General features: G+C 24.6%; 1 protein-coding gene across 1 annotated transcript in view; it reads right to left on the reverse strand.

Annotated features, from left to right (window-relative positions):
• The window catches only part of LOC113373652 (prominin-like protein), a 127083-nt gene that overhangs the window by 22471 nt on the left and 84572 nt on the right, over window positions 1-20040 (reverse strand). The window contains exons 6-12 of the mRNA XM_026613936.1: window positions 19714-19901; window positions 15100-15264; window positions 14455-14579; window positions 10353-10488; window positions 8205-8374; window positions 1193-1302; window positions 24-128 (exon numbers count right to left, since the gene is read on the reverse strand). Of these exons, the coding sequence (XP_026469721.1) occupies window positions 24-128; window positions 1193-1302; window positions 8205-8374; window positions 10353-10488; window positions 14455-14579; window positions 15100-15264; window positions 19714-19901 (999 nt within the window). The remainder of the gene's footprint in view (window positions 1-23; window positions 129-1192; window positions 1303-8204; window positions 8375-10352; window positions 10489-14454; window positions 14580-15099; window positions 15265-19713; window positions 19902-20040) is intronic.

Below are 20040 nucleotides of genomic sequence, written 5' to 3' on the forward strand. Positions count from 1 at the left end.
TATTGATTAAAAAATGTACTCACTGTAAAGGAACACACACGGTCCTGTGCACCAAAAGTCCGATGATAAAATGAGCCAAGGCTACAACGGCCAACACGATAGTAAATAGGAACATAATTGCAACGCCCCTTGAACAGAGGAAAAATAGTATTAGATATTTATTATATAAAATATAAAATATAAATAACATGCAGATTATAATAAATTGTAATTTGTTTTTATCAATAACATTCTGTTATTTTATAAGACTGCTCAAACACAGAGAACTAATGGGTGGAGAGCCTACAACTCATAATCATAATACGTTTTGAGCTTTTATATCAAGGCTTGCTATGTTTGCAAAATTCCTATTTCAATTCTACGAAGTTTTTCGATGTTTTACGTCATACAGATGCAAACACAAAAGTAAGTAAACAAATTTGTACTTGCATTTGAATTAGTTTGCGAAATCATTGACCTCACTAAATTCAAGTGTTTGTGACCCAAACCTTTTAGAAAAAAGCTAATCCTTTTTTAACTTATTTATAATAACGAAAACTATGCAATCAGATTCTCAAAATATATTTAATTTTCTGTTGCAATTTCTTAAATATAATTGGCGTTTATGTAGATAAATAAATGAATATGCATTTTGAACAAATATCAAATTGTTTTCAAAAATAACAATATATGTATTATAAATAGTAAAGTGTAGTACACATTGTTATAGTTATCAGTTTAATATTATTGAAAGAGACACCCAACAAACGAACACAAAATGGGTACGAAATTTAAACAATAAATAGTTGTAGAGTAGTTTAACAAATTAACCCCAAAAATGTGATTGATATTTTAGACAAATAATGTCATTATTAACGTCTATATAATGAACATGCCGAAGGGAACAAAAACCTATAATTCAGTTTATTACAAATTAATATTATCAAAACAAATGTCCATTATAAAGTATCCATATAGACGGCTCATATAAATAAGAAAAAATGTGTAAATGTATCATATAAATAAGATAAAATATGTAAAAACAAATTGAAATGTATAAATCATCAAATAAAAATTCGACTGCAAAATGTATTTCAATAAAGGTGTGAAACACTTCATACTTTTCTTCATTTTAGAATAAAAAAATTATAAAATAAAAATGATTAAGAATGTTAAAAAATAAAACAAAAAATATTAGTTATTTTTTTCTTACCACATAAGGAAGGAACTACCGGCGCCTTTATTACAGCAATCGTCACCATATCCATCTGGCCTTTTGCCACAAATGCCACATAATAATCCAAAACTAACACACAATAAGACCTGCAAAATTAAAAAAATATATATACCTATAATACTTTCAAATAGGACTATCTAAAACTCAAATACAATCAAAAAAACTTACATAACGTGTTGTTTTAAATATATAAATTGATACCACTTTTTCCTCGAAGAAAATCAAGAAACAATGACTTCACCAAGAATGTATTGGTATGATAATTCAAATAAAATTATACATAAAAAACTATATTCTCATTTTAGGATTTCAAAAATGAATTATATATTGATTGAAATATATATTGATTTAATCCGATATGCTTATAAAATATAAGCAGATTATCTAGAGTAGGCAATGATGGGATTTAAATCCAGTTTTGCTTATCATTTTGACGTAAGAATATTTAGGTGCTAACTATATATGTTTATGTATGAATAAAATTTAAATATGAATCTAGAAAGATCAATTTTACTATAATAAATAGCATTTATCAGAGGGAACAAAAAATAACAAGCATTTGTAAAAAAAAGGGTTACAAAAATTTGTAATACTTCTTGACTAAGTTTAATAACTCAAATATATAAAAAATAAATTCACGTTTACAAAATCAATAATTTTAAAAATAATTCCAAGTATACAAAACGTAGTTCAAAATTACATATTAAAAACAACGAAAATTATTATTAAAAATAGTTTTGAAGAAAATATATATCACATATTTGAACTGTTATTGACGAGAGTATATTTGACAATTGTTGATTAAACGTCGCATAAGTTGTTAGGAAAATAAAAATGAAGCTATTACAAAATTCATTCAAATATTTTAATTTCTTCATTTACTTAAATTTGCATTATGAGATACTTTAAGTTAATCAATCATTTATTTACTACACAATTAAATTGAATCAGAATATTTAAGAAGAAAAGTGTTAGATTGACCAATACTGAATAAAACAATTCATAAATAAATATTTGTATAAAATTATATAAAACATACTATAAAATATTACACAACAGTTTGCAATTTAAATCAGGAGAACGCTAGTAGCAGATAAAAATTGTACAAGGATTTAATATAATAACGGCATTTGGAGTTAATATTTCAAACATATATTTATTTTTAATTTTGTAGTATCGAAATTAATTAAATAATCCTTCTATTATCTATTGCTAATAGGTGTAAGTAAACCAAAACCATTATTTTTTTAAATGTTATAGAGACTTTAAATGTCATAATTAAGAATTTCAGTGATGAATGCACACAAGGGATAAGAATTCTAACTTGAAGTACTAAACTGAGCTTTCTAGAAAATACATATATACAATATATTACAGTTTTTAGTTAATATGCCTGAAGAAGAAAAGAAAGGTGATAAAAAAATAGATCATTTAGAACAATTTAAAGCGAAAACGGTTACAAGTTGACTTGCAGGGAGACGGCGAAAATTGTTGTATGCTTCCTGATGTCAAGAAGTTTTATTGTGTATTTGGTATTTTTGGCAGAAAACTATTTGCTACTACTCCATAAAAACTCGAGTATGTACTTTGAGCTATAAGACCGCCCAAAGAAATCAATCGCAAAAGATCGACTTGATATATATAGCTAAGAAAAGGACACCAGTAAATTAAGGAACATGATATTTGATTCTGGGAAAACTTCGTTGGTTTGGTTAGGAAATTAATCCACCTTAATCCCGTTCCTAACCAATTACCATGTGATTTTATACATGACAAATAATTACTGATAAAAAATTTGGTTGGACTTAAAAACAAAAATAACGTAAAAAAACACTGTATGAATTTTGTGATAAAGACGACAAATTCTAATAAGGAACAGATCATGATAAAAGACCCTTCAAAATTGTATATCTAAATCCAATGAAATGAATACTGTATTCAATGGAGCTTTTAAATAATAAATGAAGAAATACTTTCTCATATTATTAATTTGAACAATATTACACATATATAAGTAAGATTCTGTAAAATATTTTAAAGATAAAAAATTAATTCCAATATATAATTAAAGTTAAAATTTAAAATAATAATAAAACAAATTATAATTTATTTAAAAAAAATCAAAATAATTCATTTCAAATTCATTGAGATAACTCATTGCAAGAAATTTAATAAAAGACGTATTAATTAACAAGGTGAATATAATAAATTTTTTGTAGTCTCAAAGATATTACATATATAAACGAAAAAGATCATTTATGTTCCCGTCATTTATGCATAATCGATAATACACAGAGAAATTTTCAATAGTTCATCCAGAGAGTAGACATTTGAGCATTGCACATTAGATGCTACACTCTTACTAAATAAAAATATTTGAGAATTTTGTATACTAGATAGATAGTCAAAATAAATAGAAATATTACTCATATATTAGTTTTTTTTTAAATAAAAATAACAAATTTGATACAATTTAAAACCGCTGTAGTAGAAATGCACGGAATTCAAAATACTTGCAATTGATTTCATTGCTGGAAAACAGAGAATAAATAACCCTTTTATAATTAATAAATTATAATTCACAAATATATTATTTAGGCAATTAGATATAGATATTTTATAAAAATATAAGTTATCCGTAATCCATTATACCACAATCAAAATGGAAAACAAACACAAAGTATACAAATTCTCAAAGATTACTTATACTAAAATTAATGCCTTCTAATTTGCAATACACTTATAAGTAATATAACAAAACAGGGGAGATATAATTTAACAGTGAGAGGTATTTTAGAATGTTGTAGAAAAAGAGCAGATCATAACAAAAAATGACGAATTTGATAATAGAATTCTGCAGCAATTTCAATTTACCAAGTATTATTTTTATTATAAAAAGAATTATCTTTTAAATGTAGATCATTACTTCATCTGGTGCAGATATAACTATTTACAGTGCTACTAGACCTAGAAAAGCATAATGCATAACCATAATTTAAATTAAAAATTTAATAAAAAATATTAAAAAAATAATAATATTAGTAAAATAAATAAAGAAAAATTCTAAAAGCATATATTTTCAAAATCATCGATTCAAGATAAACATGTACCACAACATAAACTTTTATAACAAAAGCCAAGATTTATAACAATTACTGTAAAATCCGACTGCAAAATTACAGAAAGCAAGAAATTAGTTGCATATTTTTTATGTAGAAACTACAATATAAAATTGAAATATTTGATTTGGAATAGAATACCACCGAGATTAAAAACAAAACTAGGCTTTAGTTGTTCTAAGCATATACATAGTATAAGAAATTATTGTAAAAACGAACAATCCTTATTAAACAATAAAGTGAAACATTTAAAGAAAATATTAATGTGGTTCTAAAAATATTGAAGATAAATACTCTACGTATTCATTGCAAGATATATAATAGAGGACGGAAACACATGGAGAAATATATATATATATATATATATATATATATATATATATATATACATATATACTATACAATATAATATATTCTTCGAAAAAGTCAAATTTTCACACCTGCATTAACAATAAACAAATCAGAAGTTAAAAGAAAACACGTTGATGTACCATGTTTGCATAAAGATCAAAAAGTAAAAATAGTTGATCAAAAATTATAAAACCTGCAGTAAAAATGTTAAGTATTGATAAAACAGATATTGAGTAATTATATTTAGTAAATATCCTAAATTTTATTGAAATATTGAATTAAAAATTAATTGAGATGAACGAAGGATAAACAATATAATAAGATCGTCACTTCTAGACGAACCAGCGTACATTTTTATAAACGATCCAATAGTTACCAACAAACACCGGTTAAAATATTTCTCTAAATCAGCAAACATATAAAAATTAATGATAAAAATAATTAATTATATGTTGAACAACTTAACAAACAACATGAATGCGACGATTTTTTATTAAAATGTTGGCGTATTTAATATCTGCAAAATAATGAGCAAGAAGTTAAAATTTAAGAACAAATGAAAGTTGTTTATACGGATTTAACTAAAGCAACCCTTTTACAATAAAAGAAGTACAGTATTTAATTTTTTTACTATTAGTTTAGTTTACTAATTGTAAAATAGTAATAAAATATATTAATTTATAAATCACAATCACAACACCTAAGATTTTTTTTCTAAATTATTCGTATTTGTTAGAAGCATAAACAATTAAACAAAAAAACTATAAATAAATATACACACGTCCTTACATGCGTCAAGATTAAAAGATTATTATTGTTATTTATAGATTTAGTATTTAAAAATTAATAGTACAAATTATTCTGAAAAAACTATAAATGAATATACACATACGTCAAAGATAAAAGATGAGTATAAAATTAAGTTAAGAATTATAACATTCTAGATACTCCCCCCACGAAGTAATGCCTAACAGCGGTTTCCGTAGGGACCAGAGGCAAGGGCAAAGCGGAGGTTTTAGTCGGTATTATACCAGGGCGGTATTGAGTCAGACTACCCAGACGTCAAGGATAAAAAGATTATTATTATTTTTTATATATTTAGTAGTAATTTAGTAGTATTTAAAAAATAATAGAACAAATAATTCTAATTCTGATATTATTCCAATATTTCTGCATATAATTCAAAACAAAACGTCACTGCAAAATTATCAAAATAAGAGTTAAAAAAATCATAGATAATGCCTAAGAAACAACAATGAACTGAATTCAATGTAGCGATTTTTAATAATTTAAATAAATTTGCCAATTCTCACATCATTATCTGACGACTGTAAAAAACATTCCAAAATAATAAGAAAACACGAAGTATTTGGTTTGAATTAATTACTATTACTTTTATTTTAAATATGCAACTATAGAATCAAAATTAAAAAAATCGTAGACAGCTCGAAAATCAGCATATAATTAAAGGAACTGGAAGTTAATATGTAAACAGCTTTAACAAAGTGTATCATGTAATACCGTTTTCTTATGTTTTTACAAAAATCTTTCTTTAATAAAAAGATAGTAATAGTTCTGGAATAAAAAAACAAATAAATAACTAGAAATTGCTTAGATCCTGTGCATTAATCAAAACAAACTTTAAATTTTCTTCAGATGTGTAAATTATTCATTATTAAAAAAATATTAAAATAAATTATATTATTCATTTTTAGTCATTTTTGAACTTTACAAAATAAAACTATACTTAATTTTGCACTTTAAAAATACATGACTATTTATAAATATATTTAATAATTATAAATATATTTTTCCTTATATTGTAAATTTTCTATTAGCTGAATGATGAGCCACATTTAGTCTCGAAACGTACAAAACAATTTGAAATAAAAAAATTCTTCATTCGACGCATTGGCTGTTTATTCAATTCAAAATATATTTTATATATGAATATATATCAGAAATTATTATCTCATGTTTGATTGATAAAAATATTTTGTATACGACCTCATTATAATAAAAATTTTATTCAACTTTGAAACTCCTAATTATCTTACATAATAATAGCTTTCATATTCCATTATTTTTACGTCAGAAAATAAAAATATCTTTTACAAGTATAAGCATAATTTTACAAGTAACAGCATAATTGCCAGTGATAGATTTCAGTATCTAATTCAGTTTTCATTTTTGAAGTTTATTCAATTTAACAGTGATGAAAAAGCATGATAAGAATCTTAATACAAGATTTTATATAAAAATATATAATATATTGCTGAAAACAAAACACTACTGGAGAAGTAAATTGGTGATAAATGTGAATATTGCAATATGTACAAATGAAATAGTGCAAAGTTTAAAATGTTAAAGCAAATGATTTTAGAAGTCTAATATCAATTAAAAATAAAAATATAATATATATTAAAAAACTTACTATAAAATTATCAATTTTATAATAAAGTCTGATTTCAGTTTCTCACTAGACTTGATGAAAGTATTAAATTTTCAAACGATGAAAGCTATATAGGCGAAAATAAAAATGCTTTTTAACGAATATCCATCCAGCCAAGAGAAAGAAAAAACATTGAAGAGTCATCATAATGATTTTCGAAACATGAAAGTCTATTGTATTTTTTTCAAAACAAGAAATATTTTAATTACATAAAAATATCGAAATCTTTTTTAAATGCTTTCATTACTTAACTGTACTGAATAAAATTCATCCAAATAAACTCGTGAATCAATTAGATAAGATTCATTGGTCAATTTTAGTGTTCGTGACTACAATCTTCAAAGCGAAAAATATCATACTCCAAAATGAAACAAAACAAAATACCTTCTTCTCAAAATACTCTCAAAAATTGTGAAATAAGATTGAGAAATATGTGAAAATAACGAAGTATCTAATAAAATAAATATAATATATATATAAAAAATGAGTAAATGTTTAAAATGATACTTCTATTGCTTTAAGAGAAAACCGACCGTGAAATACGGAAATAATTCGAGATGTTCTTGAACTCTTCCAAGGCAAATGCTAAATGACTCTTAAAATATTTTAAGCGAATAATAATATATCTCTCAATAATCTGTTATTTAATGCAGGGACATACAGATAGAACTAAATATTATGTGAGTTTTGCAATAATACTAATATATAAAATATATGAAAACATCATTAATGGTGAAATGTGCCTTCACCAAAATTGTCTTGGTTTGCCTTGACTATGAAAAATCAAAAACCTTCGGCATAATAATATTGCTTCAATTTAAAATAAGATCCTTCAATTTAAAAATAAGATAGAAGATAAGATAAGTTCAAAATGCATCGTTTTTTTTTTAAATTCAGAATAAATAAAACGTAATTTCGTGATTTTTTTTTTTTTTTTTTGAACACAAAAGTAATATTTTTTTCTTCTAACTGAGAACTTACGATCTTTGTAGGAAATTTATTTTTATAGAACTTCATGCATTTATAAATATATAAAAATTTGTATAGAAAAAACAGAATAACTTACAATCAATAGAATCACACTGAGCGCTAATCCACCGTAGAATCTATACTGAGAATATTCTTTAATATAATCATCGGCAATTTTTATCATTTTATCGCCTTCACTTTTGGCAGTTCCTCTAATGTTATTAATTGTAGACATCAAGCTTTGTGATTGCTGCTGAATTTCTCTTCCTATAAAAAGGATATAAAATTCAATTTTTAAATAAATTTCTGAACATTATATGATATTTCAATTACAAAATATCGTTCCAAGACAAAATTGTACCAAACATTATTATAGATTTTAGTGTTGGGTTACTATAAGCTAACATATAAATTTGAAAATCACACACACACACACATATATATGTATGTATATATATATATATATATATATATATATGTATATATAATATCTTAAAAAAAAATAAAAACCTTCTTCAAAAATAAAACCTTCAATTGGTTTTAAAAACCACCAAAAATGAATCACACGTTATATTTGTCAAATGACAAATTTCTGTATTAAATCAGAAAACAGACAATTATCTCGAAAACTTCTAAATAAAATTTAAGGAATATGTTGTCTTTACTACTGCTAAGAACAAGAAATATAGAGTTTGATTTCTATATATGACTTGACATTTTAGGACAAAAATATATTTAGGGTATATAACGAATAATCACCACTTTGAACAAAAAGTTGATTGCAAAAATAAGTAAATTAAATTCTAAGTTTGATAAGACAATACCGATACCGAGATCGAAATCGAAATTAATGATCAAATTCGACGCAGTCTTTAATTGTTATTGAGTAATTCATATTTTATATTAAAAAAATGAATAAATCATTAATTTATTACTTGAAAAATATATATAATATACAAATATATCAAATATATATCTTAAAGATCGAGATTGAAAAATTTGTTAAATGATAATATTATAGTATAAAAGTTCAATCAATTTTAATAAATTCTATTTGAATAAACCAAGGCATTGGATTATATTATTTTAAACGTCTTAATTTTAAATTGAAAAATTTGAAGCTCAGAAGTACGTTGTTATTATTTATTACTTAAAAAATTATATATATATATTATATATATATATATATATATATTATATAATATACGAATATATCAAATATATATCTTACGGATCGAGATTGAAAAATTTGCTGAATGATAATATAATAGTATAAAAGTTGAGAATCAATTTCAATAAATTCTGTATGAATAAACCAAGGCATTGGATTATATTATTTAAAACGCCTCAGTTTTTATATTAAAAAATTCGAAGCTAAAAAGCATGTTGTTGTCGAATGTTGATGAAATATTTTGACAGAGAAACAGATAGATGAATTATATATAATATTTATGTATTTTGTTGAACAAGTATATTGTTATTTATGTATTTTGTTGAACAGTATATTGTTATTTGAAGTATATTTGTTAAAAAATGTGTTTAATTAAGACTATACTAAACAGAAAAATTTATATAAAGAATAGCATAAAATATATAGTTGTATTGTTATATATACGGTATAATATATTGTCTTAATACTAATTTTTACTTTAAATAACAACATAAAAAATATTTTGAAGAGTATAAAAAAAAGCCCAATAGAATTCAATACAATGTTAACAGAAAGTGAATATAACATAAAATTTAACAGCTATATTTTGCTATTTTAAAATATAAAACTTATTCTCTCTTAATCATAAAATAATATTCGAGCTATTTCATAGGTAATAAATATTTTACAACATTTAATATTAATTTGAAGTTTCACGATTACATTGCCCCGATAAAATACGCTTTCTTTAATTGAAAAGTTGAATCGTATAAAAATTAAGATCGTTGTGTAATTGTTACTTGCTCATATTATCTATTGCATCTAAAAATTAGTATATAATTAATATTTTTGTTAAAAACAGTTAAATTTTAAAAATAATTATATATATTATATAATTATATATATTAATTTTTAAAAATAATTAAGTCGAAGCATAATATTTCATAAAATTTTATTTTGGGTTGGAACGTACTAGTAATAAAATATTTAGACACGTAATTTCTCATTACAAGATAAAAATTTATTAGCTTGCGTCCATTATTAATAATAAAGGAATATTTACCTGCTTTATCTAAAGATTGTTCTATGGTTTAATATTCTTCTCAACAGCTGTGTTAAAAGTTTCATTGATGCTTTGAAACTCTTTTATACCGGCTTCGATTTCAGATTGCAAATCGCTATTAGTAATAAAGTCGTCCAATTCATCGATGACTTGAGTAGGATCAGGTAACTACAAGTGAAAAAATTGCAAAAATTTAGGAATAACATATATTAATTAAAATAAAACAAATTTGTATCAAAAACTTATGCATCATCTTACCTTTGGAAAATACTGATCTATGATCTGTTATGTAAGCATGAAAATATATGAATTTATGTTAGTAGAAAATAGCATGATAAATATTGAAATGATGAATGAAATGTTCTATTTAAAATCTAATTCCTTAATTGATTAAAAAGAATATTTTATTACGTATAAATTATTATAAATGATGTTATATAAATATACAAAATAAAAATTTTAAAGAGTTCTGCCAAGAAAGGCTTTTCAATTTACGGTTATATGTAGTAAGATTTTATATAAATCTTATATATAAAAATGAATCGCGAAATGTGTTGGTAAGCGCATAACTCAACAACGCCTGAACCAATTTGGCCAATTCTTTTTTTAAAATGTTTTGTTGATGTCCAAGGATGGTTCTTACGGCAAGAAAAATTCGAATAATCGTCGGGAAAACCCTAAAAACAGCCCTTTTCTAACTAATATAAAATAATCGTAGTCGGCTTCTCGATATTATTTCTTTTGTTTTACTTTCGACAGGTATGGCGTTAAAGAATTTGACTCCAAGTCTTATAAGATTAAAAAAATCAATGTTAATGTCCATTTGCCGCTCTTGCCGGTGGTGATTTTATTGCATTTTCTGTTATACTCTGCTAAGTGTGCTTTTGTTCTGTCTGTAGTATTTTGTTATCTACCTATGAATAAAAAGTTATTGCATGTGACACAATATTTTAATATTGCCTCCTATAAGACGGGGCAATTTAAGTAGAAAAACACGAAATGCTACAAAACAAGCTAATTACCGATCTAATCGTACTACACAAGAACATGACGACCGAAATGAACATAAAAGTTACTCAATACCAAATATAGTTAGTAGTAATGAATCAATTTGGCGAATATTTTCTTTTCCAATTCATGAGAGACACCTTCTGTTATTTACTTAACTGTGCAAAAATGGGCAAAGGGTGTACTTTACAACAGTGAACGCAGGTCAAGGAGCTGCTCAGCCACCATCTACTACATTAACAAGTTTTTTTGAGATATGTCAAAACGATAATTTTGCACAAACACTGCTTTATTCTGAAATGCCAAAATATTATACTTGGAATCAATATGATTTATACGAAAGAAACAAGGAAAATCAGTACCAGGATATACAAATGTATATTCCACCGATGCGATTGATCGAATTTATTCAGTACATCCAAGCCAAGGTGAATATTTTTTTTACGACTGCTATTAGTCAATGTACGTCGCCCAACATCATTCCAACATTTACGAACTGTTGATGGTGAATTGTGTGGATCCTACAGAGAAGCCCGTCAACGTTTACAATTGCTAGAAAATGACGCTCATTGGGATCAAACTCGCAGCGATACTGTAATATCTTCACACGCTCATCAAATACAAACATTGTTTTCTACAATCTTATCCACATGCTTTCCATCAAACCCAATTGATTTGTGGATCAAGTACAAAGATTATATGTGTGATAATATTTTGTGTCAAATACGGATAGATTGGGAAATTCAAATATGCAAATCAGTAAAGAAATTTACAACAAAGCATTGATTTCAATTGAAGACATGTGCTTGGTGATGCCAAACAATGTATTAATTCACTTAGGCCTGGCCGCGCCTAATCGTCCAATGCATGATGTTTTTAACCAAGAGTTGCATCGAGAAAAATTATATGATCTCAACAATTTGAAAGAATTAATCGAAACAAATCTTCCACTGTTGAATGAACAACAGAGGTATGTATTTGCTATTCTTATGAAAGTAACAAATGATGGAACTGGGGGGATTTTTACTCTTAGATGCGCCTGGTGGTATAGGATTTTTTTTTGATTTTTATTAATACTAGCAACAATTCGCTCACAAAACAAAATTGCACTTGCACTCGCTTCATCGGGAATCGCAGCAACTTTACTCGAAGGTGGCCAAAGCCCATTCAGCACTAAAATGCCATTAAATATGCAAAGCAATGAAACTTCAACTTGCAACATTTCGAAGAACTTTGCAATGGCTAAGGTTTTGCAGCAATATCAATTGATCGTTTGATATGAATGCACGATGGCACATAAAAAATCTTTTGATGCTTTAGAGAGAGCCTTAAAATATCAATAGAGCAATCAGAACCGATTTGGTAGATTTTTTTGACAGGACAAAGTCTGTCGGGTCGGCTAGTATAAAATACAAATATTTTAGTAGCAACTACTGAGAAAAAGGAGACAAAATTTGTTTTTTATAAGGTCCTGAAAAATTGATTCAGTTTAAAAATATTGATGATTATGAACTCTTGCATACATCAATTATTTCAAAAGCAAATTGACGTTTTCTATTAACACATTTTTCAATTATGACGATCAGCAACCTCAAACAAAATAATATATTTTAAAGTCTAAGAAAAACGAAATAAATTATTAACTTTTGCATTGTTCATGTTAAATTAAGAATATATAACCAAAATTCAAATAGAATGAAGAACAACCTCTGACCAATGTATTTTATTGTGCTGAACTTGTGCCAAGAAATGTAACAAAAAAGGGTAAAATATAAAAAACAAAATTCAATGCATTGTAATAACGACACCTGTTACCTTATAAGCAATTAATCATAACGTGTTAACGTTAATAAACATTAGAGAAAGCAAAATATTTGGAGTTTATATTCATAAAAATATTGTGGATAAAGAAAGTTACCTCACAAACTAAATATAATATGTTATACTAATACAATAAATAAAATTAACGATTTATTGATTATTGACTTATAGTTAAGTTATGACACAAAGTTAACTAATAAAATTGGAATATTATAATTTTTGCAATGCAAATTATGTACAACAAATTTATCAATATTATAAAAGAAAAACAACATTTCATTATCCATGTTTATGAATTTTAATTAATGAAAAATGGATCACGCAAATGGAAATTTTAAATGATGGTGTCTCAAAATAAGCTTGAAATTTAAAAACAAATTTTGTGAAATTAGGAGTTATTCCTTTAGTCGTATTAAAATCTAGCGTTCATGATAATTCTATAAATATAAATGCAAAAATTAAACGAGTTCTTAAGAAAGTAGGAATGTCTGCTGCACTAAACACAATTAAAAATCCAAAGAAGAGTAAAATTTCATTGAAATTGTTAAACCATTATAAAAAGAACTTGAACGTTTGTGTCTATACATTTTATTGAAAAAAATCAGAACATAGAGCACTATGGATAAAAATAAGATTTTTCAGAAGTTGTTCTGATGATAAGAGATTCACCCTTAGAAAACTATATTATTTAATATAATCAATTCCAGTGAAAGAACTACAAAAGGAACTAAGCGAGCACAAAGAAAAAGCTGCTTGAAGATCTCTCAATCTTTGAAGTTTATTGGGTTTTACTTTGTGAGAAGTTATAAATATAATGAAAATAAAATTTTTCATGTAATGAATGCAATAATATATATAGCAATATGTTTCAAAAGCGAAATAAACTATCAAGATAAATATATATATATATATATATATATATATATATATATTAATATAAAATACTGAACAGAATTTGGTAATTACACAAAGTAATTGTGACGACGACAGCAGAAGTAATAAATAATGAAGGTAATAAAAATTGCATGTGCATTCGAAAATAACTTATAATGAAATTAAAATCTTGAAAAAATATTTTCATAAAAAATAATTAAAATATAATCAAAATGAAAAGTATAAATTAGATTAAAAATGATTCTGTTTATAGTACGCTATGTGTTACGTGAAAGAACATAAATCAATGCAAAAAATCACCCAAAATATATTAAAGCAATAATTATTTATTAAATGTGATAATTGTATTGCATAAAATCAATTATGTACTCGTATATCTGAATCAACATAATTTTTCATAAATATACTTACAGAACTGTAGTCCATGTTCTGTGTTTTTAAATCGTTGATATATTGATTGGAAAGGTCCTGACAAGGTTTCGCACTTTGGCAGTTTTTAAGGATCACTAATAAATCTCTTTTCACACCTCGCAAATCTGAAAAAGAACATATTTTGAAAATTCGGAGATATAGGTACAAATCAATAATTTCAACTAATAATTCACTAAAATAAAGTAATTATCAAAAGCAAAAAAATTGAAGAAACCCAAGTGAATTCAAATATTATACGATCTATAGATTTTTTTTAAAAAATAACAATGGCAAGTTAAAATTTGGCAATTTATACGCAGAAGTTATTAATCCAAAAATATGAAAATCAAACATGATCATAGGACATATGCACATCTTTGCACAGATTTTTTAAATTTTAAATAATTTTAAAATTCTATACGGTAAGATCCAGTAGTATGCCCTCAGGCACGATGCCATGCACCACTAGTACGATTCATGTCGAAAACGATTTCAACATTATTTAGCATCAGTTAGAATAATTAGATAAAGATACTTATAATAATAAAACTAAAAATTAAATAAAAATATATGACCCAAGGTTATAGGACCTTTTGATAAAAATACAAATTATGGTATAATTTATTTGAATTTTTTTCCATTTACCTGATTCTAATGTTAAAGCTAAACCCCTTAGTTGCTTTGTAGTACTTCTCATATCCTCAAGATTAGTTTGAACTTCAGGCAACATTCTTGCAACTTCTTCCAATCTATTTAATGATATAAGTTGACTTTTATCTGCCAGTTCCTTCGTCACAACAGCAGCACTTTCTGTAAAAAAATTAAAATTGAAATGAAATAATTGAAATAAATCATTGCAACAGAATAAATTTTTCGATTAAACTCACAGAATTCGTGGTAATGCATTAGAGTTTAAAAACAAAAATACGATAAAATTTTTGTATAACTGACGATGAAAAATATTATGCTATAAGGAAATCCATTTCCAATAGAATATGATCACTCACAATACTTAAAACTTATGATGAGATATGTCTTGATTTTAAAAAATGTAAAATGTATAAAAAATTATACTATAAAATTAATACTAATTGTACACTTATGATACAAGTCATTATAGAAAACCAAACATAAATATTCATTGGACACCAATTACAAGAATGGCCATTAGGACGAACATAACCGATGACGAAAAATAATCACGTAATTCAAAATCAATTTAGGATCAATTACAAAGCTCTAGGTCAAACTTAAAATGCGATATGTCTTGATTTTACGAAAAATTATCTATGCCTTACAATTATCTAAGTGGAGCTAAAAACTGAAAGGCTTATATGTATTTTGGGCAATTTTGAGAAATAGTGATGATGTTTATAATGAAACGATTCTAGATAAAACTTCTCTACGTTTAACTAAAGAACATGATTTGACCAAAAATCTCCGATTTTGATTTATCAGAATGTAGGTAGTTATAAATATAAAAATTCATAAGTGTTTAAATTGAGAAAAAGACACAGTTATCTCATCACTTTTCTTCTTGCTATTATTATTACTACAGATCGACTATTTTTCCATGTCATTTTAAACATTCTATGCAGTTATAAAATATTACAGCCATTATTTCATATGCAAAAACCAGTAGTGTTTTTTTTTAAATTTGAACTGATTAGTTTATAACTAATTTCAGTAATTGATACTACATAGAAATATTTTTTTAATTATGAAGTTCTAATATAAAAATCATCAATTTTTGCGTTAGGTATGATAAATTCTTGATATCGAGTTTGGGGATTATTTTTGTTTTCAAATTTAAAAAACAATTTCGACAATATAAAATATAATCCTTTAGTAAAATTATTAGCAAAAAATAACAAATCTCAAAAATAATTATGTAATTTTTAGACATCAATAATTGAGCAAGAATTGTATAAACTGACATACATATATAAAAAATTTAAATTATTGTAGATAGACAATGGAGCTCTTTTATAAAATAAAATCAAATACTATGAAAATATTTTCATCGAATTCATCATCCTGTCAACTTTTATTATTCAAAATGCACATAACAAAAGATTTAACACACTTCATCAAATATGGATTTCAGAATATATTCATATCAAGTACAAAGAAAAGTTCAGATGCATGGCTATGTGTATACAACAACAGTTAAATTTTTCTGCTAAGACATATTTTATTATTTTCATTAAATTAAACACATTAAATTAACAACAACCATTAATTTGCCGTTAAACCCTCAGTGTAGAAAGTATAAAAAATATGATATTGAAAATATTAAGATAGATATTTATATAATAATTAATTTGAAGTTCAATTTTATTTCGAAAAATAATACAAACAAAATTACTGTTTAGAATATAAATTTGAATAAAAGATAATAAATTCGTTACTAAAATTTGATTTAAAATAAAAATGAAAAATAAATGACAACTTCAACATATTTTTCAACGAATATATGAAATTACATAAAAATTTTAAAAGAAATATTTCAGTTAGTTATATAGAAAATATGTAAGCGATATGCTTATTTTAAGGTTTTTGCATGTAATTTAGAACGTTGATTCTATAAATATAAAATAATTACCATGGGAGTTATGTGCAACTTTTAGTATTAGGCCCATAAAAAGATAAACTTAGGAGGTATAACACAAAGACTTCAAAACTAAAACTTATAAAGTTTCAAAACGTGATCAAAAAATAAAATAGCCAAGAAAACAATAACTATAATGGAATGTGTACATTTTTATTAAAATGAAACATTTGATGTTTTGAATTTGTTTTAAACCGATTTGTTAGTTATTAAAACTATATATAGTTATATTGGTACTAAAATTTCAAAAAAAATGTACCGCACAAGATGGAATGATAAATATATTTTGAGACGAAAGGGAAACTTGTGTGGATTTTTATTGCAGAATGAGTACGTGTTTCACAAAGCCACCAAAAGAAAAATAAAAAAGAAAAACAGATTAAACTAAAACGATAAAGTATATTTCTATAATACTATAGGATGAAGACAATTATTAGACAAAGCCAATTAATTAAATAAAAGCACACATATATATATATATATATATATATATATAAAACTAGAAAAAATAGTACTTCCACAATATAGCTCAATACTCCGAACAGACAAGTTATTTTTAAATTTCACATGTTATTTAAGTACATTCGAGTAGCAAATGCAACTAATGGGAAGCTTTAGCGATTTGACAATTTTATAAACTAAAACAAACTATTTTGTGGAACAACCGAACTACATTGACCTCATCAAAGATAATAAAAATTTATATATACTATTATAGTATATAAAAATATAGTTTATACATAAAGTTTGGGAAATGATGGAGAAGACAAATTCTAAAAGAACATGATAATTTAATAACAAAAATTGAATTCAGTTTTTTTTTAAATATTAATAACAATGATTAAATTATATTATTAAATTAATTATTTATGTAGTATTGAGTTCAATTTTGAAATTATATATAAATTTATAGAAAAAAAAGAAATACAGAGAATGGAAATCCAACTCCAAGGAAATAAGGACAAAAACTAGATTGTTAGATTCATCTTAAATAAAAAAGATACAAGGTTTTCACAGGCATAATTTGTTTGTTTATTAATTGTTTTATTAAGATTGAGAGAAAAAGATAATGATGAGTTAAAATTTATATAAATATGTAAGTGGATAGAAGTCTCCTATATTATAACAATATAATGTATAATACTATTTGTATAAAATACTAAAAATATTACCACATAAATATATCAACAATAGAAAATATCCAAATTAAATATTTGCAAATACAACTTAAGAAATATCCTTATTCTCAAAAACAACTTGCAACATGCAAAAAGTTAAAAAAAAGAACTACCGTATATTAGTTCAAACATTTATTTGTAAATATAAAATCTAAAGCATTCTAAACATTAATTCAATTAATTTTCCACTATATTAAATATTTTTTATGTATAAAAATGGGTAAACCTGCCTCTATAAAAAAAAACAACAGACTTTGCGTATTAAAACATGCAAATAAAATGTCGAATCCAAATCGGTTCAGAAATTGTCCCCAAAACATAGCAGATTCATTTTTTTATAATCGAAAATTATCAAAAGATTTTAAAACAAATGTAAAGTTGCAAAGTTTTATATCAACAGACACAAAAAAAAACAATATTTAAAAATAGCAATATAAAAAAAAAACATGTTTCCCATAGCCATTTTATGCATTTGAATGATTTAAGTAAATGAAATTGGTTACACAAAACAACTTTATCACCCCCAATAGTGATAGTATTAAATCTTCATCGCAGTTAATATTCAAATATAGTTATACTAAAAATTGAATTATTTTTAATCTATATTTATCTCTGAATTTGCTAAATTGCGTCAACAGATGCAACAGGTTAAATTAAAAATGTAAAATAGTAAACAATAAAATGGTTAATATATCAAACCACAAGCTGCTTAAAAATATGCTAAAAAGTTTTTGAATCTCAAGGAAGTGAAAATATGAAATGTTAAAAACACATATTTCAGCAAGAAACATATTTTATGTGAATTTATATATGTAGAAGTAAAACTATACAAATTTATTTCAAAACTGAAATATATACATCAACATACTGAAAGTATGCATCAACTCTACAAAAATTTTGCAATGTACTAATTAGAACCAAACTACTCGATCAAATAATATAAAAACCAAAATAATCAAGAATCAAATAATTAAATCGCTATTTCACCTGACTAATATCATTACGAAGATGATTTTATGTAATTTTCATAAGGTTTCATAATAATGTGCAAAATTTTGTAAATATATAATTGTTTATATAATTTTAAAAATATTAAACAAAAAGTTTAAATGGCATTTTAAGCCACGATATAAATATATAATCATATTAAAAATATTTTATTTATTAGAAATGATGAACACAGCTCGATAATAGCACGAAAATCACTCTGGTCAACATCGAAAACGTTGGACCAGTAACAAATAATTTACTATTTTTAACATCATAGTCCAATTTTTTTGTAAAAAAATATTCGTAAATGTTTCTAGTGTATTATGTATATGTCGACTCAGTTAATTATTTGAATATATAAAATAATAATTTTTATATATTCTTATTATTAATAACATTCATTCGTGAAATGTACCTTGAAAATATTGTCAACACTATTAGTATATTTTTGGACAATATGTGTAAAATGTAGTTATTTACCTTTAAGTGTGTTAATCAAATTTTCTCGTAATTCCTTGAAATTTTCTATAAGCAGGTGATTCATATGTTGTGTTGTATCATTCAAAAACACAGTGGCGTCCTTGGTGACATAACGAGCTGCTTGAGGTGCATCTTCAATGCCTTCTTGCATATAACTGTTAGTTACAAATGCAACTACGACACCAAATCTGTGAAAAATTTTTACTGATTACTTATTGAGTAGAATAAACCTCTTATTAACAATAATATCGTCCACATTGTTTTTTTTATTATGTAAATTTATCAACTATAATATATCATATAATCATATATTTTGAAGTACCACTA

This window comes from Ctenocephalides felis, unplaced genomic scaffold (genome assembly GCF_003426905.1).
Source record: "Ctenocephalides felis isolate EL2017-DRISC unplaced genomic scaffold, ASM342690v1 CF-g0.4_SCAFFOLD_01604, whole genome shotgun sequence".
NCBI lineage: Eukaryota > Metazoa > Arthropoda > Insecta > Siphonaptera > Pulicidae > Ctenocephalides > Ctenocephalides felis.